The 10,202-nt window shown below is 29.5% G+C and overlaps 1 protein-coding gene across 1 annotated transcript; it reads left to right on the top strand.

Annotated features, from left to right (window-relative positions):
- The first annotated feature begins 2,301 nt into the window (after positions 1–2,301).
- On the top strand, positions 2,302–6,131 carry LOC103500451 (NAC domain-containing protein 30-like). Its single transcript, XM_051082132.1, has 4 exons — positions 2,302–2,477; positions 3,677–3,867; positions 4,392–4,667; positions 5,497–6,131. Exons 2-4 carry the CDS (start codon positions 3,705–3,707, stop codon positions 5,985–5,987), a joined length of 930 nt encoding a protein of 309 aa, XP_050938089.1. The 5' UTR covers positions 2,302–2,477; positions 3,677–3,704; the 3' UTR covers positions 5,988–6,131.
- Positions 6,132–10,202: the final 4,071 nt, after the last annotated feature.

The raw sequence follows: 10,202 nt of genomic DNA on the forward strand, positions 1-10,202 counted from the left end.
TTCATGAATTTATCATTAATAATTTGAACTTTGAATTTCTATATGATATAAATGTTGGAATGCCTTGAATTCGTTAGTATAACACTAAGAACAACAAAAGTGTAGGAGTTTCTATATGTATCTATTCATGGCCATTTACGTTTTTTACTATAGGGTCTAGAGAGGTGCAATATATAAACCTTTTGTCCTAGTGTCGTCGTGGACGTAAATAAACCACTTATATCTATATATGTCAATTTCTATACAATTCTTTTTATAATTGTTGAATTTGTAATGAATGATTTAAGCGAAGATGGTACAAGATGAGCTTTGAAACTTGAAACAAAAATTAATTGATGACTAAATTTTAAAAAGGGAAAGTCTATACAAAGATGTTTAATTTAGAAGTTGATTTTGGAAATTAGTAAACCAGTTTTTTTTTTTTTTTTTTTTTTCAAAAAAGGGGAACCACTCGGTTAGATGATTCTAGCCCTAAATACACATTTAGAAGATTTGGTTACACCTCATTCTCGGCCAAAGAGCTTAGTTCAACCGGTTTTGGATTATGAGTTCAACCTCATTCACGGATTGAGTTTTTTTTTTTTTTTTTCCTTTTCAGATTTATTTAGAATTTTGATTGTAATTTTTGAATTTTTAGGAATATTGCACTTTATTTCTCTCATTTTCTACTCTAGTTAGAATTTTGGTCTCTAAATTGGGTAGGATATCATTTCTTTTTTAGATTTTTTTTTTAAATATAGCAAAATGAATAAAAATATTTAAAATTATAGAAAGATATGATAGCTATAAACTACTATTTATGTCTTTATGTGATACTTTGTTATATTGTAAACATTTTTAACAATTTTGTCATTAAAAATAATTTATCATTTGTAAATGCATATTTCTTTTTAACAGAAAGTATATATTTGATTTTAAGGAAGTATTTCATTTTTTATTATAGGATTATGTTTATTATTTGTTGTGCCAGTTTAGGTGTTTGGCTTCTTCTTTCAATAAAATTTATTCTTTACATGTTTTTTATTTTAATATTTTAAATATGATAATTTTCATCTTGCCCTTATTTTTTGGAGATTTAACACCAGCCCTGGGAGACAAAAGTTAGAACTTTAAAAGATATGACAAGACACACAAACCCTAAAGTTTAATCTAACATATCCGTGTTCTAACCTAACTGAAGTTCCAATTTTGTGAAATTACAACAAAAGAAAAGTAAAAAAAAAAAATTGTCGTAAGAAAGAGATTGGAGCATAATTAGAGTACTTAATAAGTACTTACACATAAGAAAATTAAATAAAAATGTATGTATGAAAGAGAAAAAAGAAGAAGACGAGAGAGATGTTAAATCAAATAATATGTATGTGTGGGGAACACAAATGATTAGCAATTCCACAAGGACAAGCTGGAAAGTCTGACATGGAAAGACACATGGCAAGAAGTGTTTGGTGCCAAATGGCAAAGGGTGGCTTGAGCAAAGGAGGGAGAGAGAGAGAGAGACAACCTAAGCTGGATTGTGGGAGTGAGTGACAGAAAGCGACCTTTTTTAAAACAGACAATTCCTTTTGCTCAAACTTCGTCTTATATAATTGTTTCTTTAATTCTAAAATTACTTTTGCAAAACCCCAAAGTTAAATGACTTTGAATAGTTTTCATGTTAATTTCACACAAATACGAAGAAAAAAAATATTTTGACTATGCAAACCTTCAGAAGTGAGAACCACTAGAATTATTTTCATAAACAATTTTTTTCAACGATTTTTTCTTACATTGATTTTTTAATTAAATTGAACCTGACAACCGTTAAAAATTTCATAATGAGAAAACTAAACACACTCATTCTCCTTATAAGATGGATTAGCTACTTTATTATGTTGTCAATTGACTATATGTATTTGATAACATTTGATATTCACTAGAATAAGAAAAAACAAAAGTTAACCATTTAAACGAAAACTAAAAGGAAGAGACAGAGAGCACAAAATCGTATACATTTCACAAAGAAGAAAAGGGGAAAAATCCTGTAGAACAAGTTGGAAAGAAGAGTACAAATTCCTCCAAAAATATTGACCTAATATGGTAGATAGGGTTTGCATAACATAAAATATAAAGGAAAAAGAAAAGGGAAAATAAGAAAGTGAGAAAGAGAGTATTGAGAGATAAAATTGCGGTGGGAAGAAAGAAGTAAGAGCAAGAGAAGAGAGGAGGGAGGGGGTGGGGGGTGGCGTGAAAACAATGGTTTCACGCCGTCCAAACAAACCTTTCCATTTCATCTGCCACCCCACGCGCAATCACTACCCCCCCCCCCCCCTTTTTTTTTTTTTCATTTTTCCAATTTGTTTTTTGTTCTCTCTTTAGTTTATATATATATCTTATCCTCTTTTATTCTTCTTCCATTCCAATTAACAACAATCTTCTATACTTCTCTTCTTCTATTTTCACATCACAACACATCACAAAAGCATCTGCAACATTTCTATGTGAGTTCATATACAATTGTATATATCTATATCTATCTCTCCTTCATTCTTTCTTTCCTTATTAATTAGGGTTTTCTTTTATTCCATCGATATTCTTTTTTCTATGGTTATATTATATATACTTCATTGAGTGAAAAAAACATTTGAATAGAATTGTTTAGAGCAATATTGGATGTGGCTTAAGGTGCACTCATCTACAAACAATATCGTCAAACTATTTTAGTTGAAAAATTGAGTTTGTTACTAAAAACTAATAGTTGGTCATTTAGATAGATAGATTGCACGAACATGAGTTCACATAGGAATGCACTCATACATTTTTAAGGTTTATATTAGAGTTCGGTGCTTTCTGTTCAAAATTTTGTTTGAAAATTACAATTTTTTATAGTATCAAAAGAATTGCTAGTCATATTGTCTTGATGAACATTTAAGTAATTTTCAAAAGAGTTTGAGTTTCGTTCTATCACTTAGAATTCTTAGAACGTCTTTAGAAGGTATGTGTTTTCTCTTCTTTTTCTTTTTTGTTTTGTTTTGTTCTCTATTTTTGTTTTTTTTTTTTTTCGGAAACTCCACTCCACACGTGTGACCTACAAAAAGAGAGAGAGAGGAGAAGAGAGAGAGAGAAAGGTTAGTTGTTGGTGTGAAAATGTCTGTAAACCACAAAAGGAGAGAGAGAGAAGAAAAAAGGGAGTGAACTGCACTCAAAGAAATGTATCAGTAACATGCTTTGTGACAGCAAAAGTCAAGCTTTTCGGCCAACTTTTATTTTCTATTTTATTCTTTAAAAAAAGAAACAAAACCCTAAAAAACAATAGTTTCACTTCATGCAGCTAAGAAATCACCCAAGATTAAGATTCTTGTCTCAAAACAATATCAAATTTTACACTACTAAAATTAAACATTCTCTTTCTTTTCTCTTCGTTTCTACTCATTATTGTCTGCCATTATATCCAAAATAATTTTCAGTTATACTATTATTTAATTCAATAAAATTCACATAAATAATTCATACAATCAAAACATTTAGGAGAGTTTTATCTAACCGTAATTACTAACTAAATTCTTACATTCTTCAAAATAATTATACGAATAGAAATTGAACCAAAATTTTTCTTTAGCTAGGGCTTCAAATTCAAGGCTTTATGGTTTTGGTTTTAATGGCTACTTCAGCTCACATTGTTTTATATGTTTTCTAACAGAAGAAGAAGACGGTAGGCGATATTAAGAATGGAGATTTTGGAGTCATGTGTGCCACCAGGGTTTAGGTTTCATCCAACTGAGGAAGAACTTGTTGGTTATTATCTTAAAAGGAAGATCAACTCACAAAAGATTGACTTAGATGTTATTATTGATATTGATCTTTACAAAATGGAGCCATGGGATATTCAAGGTAATTTATTATATTCATTACATTCATTCACAATATTATTTCTTTCATAGTCAAGCTTTTAGTGGAAGGGTTAGCTAGCTTCAGAACCATACATATGTGTATATATATATATATATATATATTCATTTTCCAAACATAATCCATTTCCCCTATTTGGACTTTCTCATTCACTCTATAAAAACTAGGCTTCACTTTTTCACTTTCAACCATTTTGAAAGACTGAGTTTTTTTGCTTTGTTTTCATACTGCTTTTCTTTATGTGCAAAATCAATGGAATCCACTTTGTTTAGTAATAATCCACTCTTCTTAAGTATTGTTTTATTTATTTATTTATTTATTACTATAGAAACTTATGTTCGTTAATTTCTTCATATTATTTTTTGGTTTTCTTGTAAATAATAAGCTAAATTTGATGTGATTCTCACTCGTTCAGCAAGTACTTTTAAATTGTTAAAAGTAGTTTCTATTCTATCAAAAAATCACATCAAACTCACTCTTAAATTTACAATATATGATACGTGCAGCAAATTGTAAATTTGGTTATGATGAGCAAAAGGAGTGGTACTTCTTTAGTCACAAAGACCGAAAATACCCGACGGGAAGTCGAACGAACCGAGCTACAAGTGCTGGGTTTTGGAAGGCCACAGGGAGGGATAAGGCAGTTTTGTCAAAGAATAGAGTGATTGGGATGAGAAAGACATTGGTGTTTTATAAAGGTCGAGCTCCAAACGGAAGAAAAACAGATTGGATTATGCATGAATATCGTCTCCAAACCTCTGAACTTGCACCTATTCAGGCAAGTTTTCTTATATATTAACTTCTTTCTTAATTAATAGGATGAAGAACCATGTAGTGTAAGAAAATTGCACTTCTTTTTAATTGTTACTGATACAAGAGGAGGTAGGGGGAATCGACTTAATTTCTAGTTTATTTGATACATTTTAAAAACAAAATCATTTCTGTAACACCAACTTTTTCCAAAAAAAAAACAAGATTAATAATTCAAAATGTGTGTTGTTAATGACTATAACTTCTCATGTGATTTTTTAAAGACTAAAATTTATTTAAAAAATCTTAATAAATAAAAAATAATATTTCTGGAAGGGCAAAAAGAAAAAAAAAAGTTTTAAGATAAATGTGCTTTTGACTTTCATATTAAATATTTTTCCTATTATAATAAATTTTAATTTTGAATTTTTTGGATTTTGAAAGTTATATTATTCTTACCAGACACTATTTCGGGTATCTTTTTTTTTTTTTTTTTTTTTTTTTTTTTTTTTTTTTGCTATGTTATATCTACTTTTCTGTAATGTTTTTGAAAATCAAGGTAAAATCTTGGAAGCTAAAAGACATACTTTTTAAAAAATTGTTTTTGTTCTTAAAACTGTACTAAGAATAAGGTATTTACTTTGTTAAACGAAAACGACGATAAAGAAATTGTAAGAAGAGAAGCATATACAAAAATATTAAAAAACTAAAAACAACAAATAAAATAGCTATAAAGAAAACTCATTTGTAAGTTCATTTAGATCGATTCAATTAGACTTTAATATTTTGAGACTCAATTGTTCGATTTTTAAAAACACATATAATATAACCCAAGATTTTTGTTTTGATATATGCAGGAAGAAGGTTGGGTCGTTTGTAGGGCATTCAGAAAACCAAGCCCTAATCAAAACCAAGTCATTGGACCTTTGAATAGCTATCAACATCAAGCTTTATACTACGATCTCAAAAACAACAACAATAACAATAATAGTCAGTTTGTTAGGTCCCCTTCATTTTCAGATGCCATGACCCCTCACACTAACATGGTCAACTCTTCAGACCAACACCTCTCAAATTTTCACCAGGCATATGGCTCCGATCTTGGCCACCACCAACAACAAAATTACCAATTCGTCCAGCTCCCTAATCTCGAGAGCCCGACACTCTCGACAAGCTTCGGAACCAACGAAACAAAGATAAATAATAACAACAACAATAATCACAACGGTCCGTGCCTTGAATGGAATGTTGATTTGGATGACTTCCTCTCATCGTCGCAGATTGTTGAAACATCCCCTTCTTCTTACCCTAATTTTCCCCAAACTTTTGTTGACTTTTGTAATGATATATGAAAGAAGATATGCTGAAAAATTAGTTAACAAAATGATTTTAGAGTGTTTTCTTTTCTTTTCTTTTTTCTGTAAGTATAAAGAGAGATCAGCTACAAAGTGAAAGGTCTTCTCTTCTTTGAAACAGATATATATCTGATTGATTGATTAGGGTTTATGAGAAAGTTGTTTTAAATTGTAAATGTATCACTGCATGTAGATAAATTTATACGTATATGCATGTAGTGATCCAATGAAGTTGATATTTTCTTAAGAATAAGATGTTTCTTTGTGTTTTTTTAGTTATTAATATTATTTTCTCATCACTTCTAATTTAATAAGCTTTTTTGGGATCAGTGAAAAACTTGATCAATTATTAGGGTCATTAATTTTATTATTATTCTCATAAATGAATCAACTATATATATATATATATATATATATATATATATATATATATATATATATATATATATTATTTTATTAAAAAAGATTTGTACCTAATAAATTTTGGATCTAGTTTTCATGTGAATGGTAGATTTAAAAAAATGTTACACATTTAGTAATTCATTTTATAGATTGGCTTTCAATTTAGTTCCAAAATTTCTAAATGATACAATTTTACTACTCTAGAAATCTAAGTTTTGTTTTAACTTAATCACTAAGTTATAAGTTATAAAGTCTTATGCTTCCAACTTTTAAAATCTATGTAAACTTAGAAACAAAATCGATTCCAAAATGTATGGACCAAAAAGTGTTATGGGATTGGACTGGAAAATTATTTCTTGCTTAACCCAAAGTTGTTTCCAGCCAAAGGCAAGTCTTTTTTTTTTTTTTCCCTAACGTTCTAGAAGAAATTAAAAGGCTGCTTTCTTTTTAAAATAATAAAACAATAACCAATAATAATTTATTTATATTCCTCACTTGTCATGGGTTTTGATGTGCATGCAAGAGAGTTTAAAATTAATGATAAATTTCTTGCTAAAAATAATGAGGTTGGCAACCCAAGGACATTAATTTAAAAGAGAGGAATAACTGTATTAAAATAATAATATTAAATAAAATAAATCAAAATATTTATAAAATATAACAGAATTAAATATGACATTCTACTCGCCATATATCGAGATTGACCAAGATAAAACTATTATCTAGATATTATGATAAACACAAATAATTATCTAACTTGATTTGTCACAGTCTATCATAGATAGATCATTATGATATTTTACTATATTTATAAATAATTTCAAAAGTTTTGTAATTGAAGTAACATTCTTACTTTTAATAGATAAAAGAATAATAAGGAAAAAAATCCAAAATGGTAGCACATGTCTAATTGTAAATATGACAAATATTGACCGGTTAACTTTTTAACTTTTTCTAGGGGGTTGCATCTTCTTCTCCTTTTTCTTTTTCTTTTCTTTACTTTTTTGGATTTTTGCTTCCACGACCTAGAGAGATGACAGTGGCGTGGCCATAACTTCAAGCTGGGCACACTTATGTATTATAGGATTAGAAATTTAATTCATAAAGTTCCAAATATTTAGTGTTTAAGTCTCTAAACTTTGTATGATAGATTACATATTTTATTTTACCCCTGGTCTCCACGTGGCTCTTGACCTAGCGCAAGTTTATATAAATATATAGAAATAATATCAAAATCATATTATATCGTCAAGACGAACAAAACTAATACATATCGGTAGATCTAAAATTTCATAATTGGGGCACAATTTTTTATAAGATAAAAATTTTAGCTCGTTAACGTCTCAATTTATGTCATATATAGTTCTTAAAATTTAAATAATATATAGTAGATCTAGACATCTCGAATGTGTATCTAACGTGCCATACCAAATATATTTATTTAAAAGAATAATATATGGATTGTATATTCGAAACTAAGGTTTAATTAGAAACAAAAATAAATTTTCTCGTTTAATACCAGGACTAATTTGTAACCATTTTATATATTTTCTGAAATTTTTCGATACAAAACTAAAAAATTATATATTTACTAGACATCTTGAAGAGGTTTGTCATTGTTAAAATTGAAACTTTAGATATTTAATTAGTCATAATTTTAGAAATTAAAAAATAAACTTATGCTAACTTGAGTCTAGTTTTAAAATGATGGGATAATAAATGACAACAACAAAGTTTATATGTAAAAATGTTCTTTATATATCTTAATTTTTAAAATCTAAAAAAAATAACCAAATAATTACTAATCAACATTAAAACATAAAAAAGTATTTGTAAATAAATATGAAAACCGAAAAATACAAAATAAAAAAAAAGTTTGTGGGTTGAGAAGACCAAAATAAATTTTAGATTTAGTTTTCATTTGGTCGTAGAAATTAGAATTAATTAGATATTTTGAAAAAATATTTAAATAATTATTTGAAATTTGAAACTGTTGGTGGAAAGATTTGATTTAGTGAATATTATTGGTCGATTTAATTTTGGTGGATTTGGGAGTAATTATATATAGTTATATATATAATTAATATTAAGGGAATGGTGGAATAATTATATTAAGTATAATATAATTATTAAAGATTGGTATATTATTTTGTAAAGATAAAAGTGATGTGAGTGAGGAGAGAGAAATAATTGATGTTATTTTTTGGATTAAGAAAAAGAAGATAAAAAGGAGATTGGATTGGTATTAAATGAAGAGAGAAAAAGATATAAATTTTGTTTTGAAATAAGGAAAAATAAGAAAAGAAAAGAAAATAATAATAATAATTTTAATTATTATTATTTTCATTAAATAGACTCCTTGGCAAGCGTGCATATTATTCTTCATCTTCTTCCTCACTCATAAAACCCTAACTCTAGTCGCTGCCCCTTACTTCATCGCCCGTCGTTCAACTGCCACCTTTTGCTTAATCTCTTTCTCCATTGTCGTGTCTCGTCAACTCTGCCTCTCGTTTTGGTCATTAACCACCATGAAAGTCGGTCGTCGTTCTCTTTGTTTGCAAAGTCGTCGCCTTCTCCATCTTCATCCATCACCGTCACCGGCAGTGTCGTCATTAGCTCCAATTTTCGATCGTCACGTGCTGTCAGTCGTTCGAGTCGCGTCTTTGCGTAAGCCGACCTGCACGCATCCCTAGTCGAGCCCAACCCGAGTCGCACACGTCTCTTCGAAGCCGCCTCTTAGTCGCGTGTAAGCTGCCCGATCTATCTCTCCTTTTTTAGCGAGCTAAACTCTCCTACCCAAGCCGAGAGCGAGCCATCAAGCCAATTTCCCCTTTAGCTGAGCCACCAAGCTTATTTTAGCCTTCTCCCACCTATTTTGGGTAGTTTTGGTAGTTTTGATTTGGTTTTGGTATGCCAATCAAATATTAATTATTGGACCCTAAATATTTAATTTTGGATTAATTTGGTTAGATTTAACTTGAAGTTTTAGGCTATGAAATTGTCCCAACCAAGGATAAATTGGATTCGACCTAAACTTTGGGTAAGTTGAATTAAATGGATTTTTTGAATCTTTAAACAACTATTAAATTTAGTATCTTAGTTATTGTTGGGAAGCTGACTGATGCTGTTAAAAATAATTTGGTTAAACTAATCTCCAAGTAAGAGATTCTCCTACTAGACCCTCGTACTGAAGTAAAAGTTTTCATGTGTATTCTTATTATGCATTGATGTAGCTAAAGTGCATAATGTATTGATGTTGTTGATGACTGATAGTTATGATTGAGTTAATGTTGATGATGATGACTGATAGTTATAACCGAGTTTATGTTGATGATGATGACCGATAGTTATGACTGAGTTATGTAGATGATGATGATTGATGATGTTAATGTTAATGCATGAAATATTAACCTCATGATTAAGAATACTATGATTAATATTCATGTCATGCTTATGATGTTATGTTATGCTACATGCTATGGACAGGGTGTTCAGTTAACTTTATCTATTAGAGTCGTACCTACATAGTTGTCTCTTGGGCTCACCACCTTTTTATGATTGTGTAGTCCGACGGGATCACCAGTCTAGTATGAGATGATATGTATATGAGTGACTCGACAGGGTCACTCACAGCCTGAACGTCTTAGTGTTTCCTTTAGGTTCATTAAAGACCAGTTTGTTCTAGGTGTTCCTTTGTGTTCACCAAACACCAATTTTGTCCTAGGTATTTCTTTGGGGTCATTATGGACGAGAGATGTTCCTACAGGACCACAATTTGTGCATGTTCGGGAACATGCCAGTTTAGGTGTA

Source organism: Cucumis melo, chromosome 1 (assembly GCF_025177605.1).
Source record: "Cucumis melo cultivar AY chromosome 1, USDA_Cmelo_AY_1.0, whole genome shotgun sequence".
Taxonomy (NCBI): domain Eukaryota; kingdom Viridiplantae; phylum Streptophyta; class Magnoliopsida; order Cucurbitales; family Cucurbitaceae; genus Cucumis; species Cucumis melo.

What these genes read in the sequence shown, in the direction of transcription:
- LOC103500451 (XM_051082132.1), top strand. Translation starts at nt 3,705, where the DNA reads ATGGAGATTTTGGAGTCATGTGTGCCACCAGGGTTTAGGTTTCATCCA. An exon ending in GGAGCCATGGGATATTCAAG is followed by an intron (nt 3,868 to 4,391) that starts GTAATTTATTAT and finishes TGATACGTGCAG; the next exon opens with CAAATTGTAAATTTGGTTAT. An exon ending in ACTTGCACCTATTCAGGCAA is followed by an intron (nt 4,668 to 5,496) that starts GTTTTCTTATAT and finishes ATATGCAGGAAG; the next exon opens with AAGGTTGGGTCGTTTGTAGG.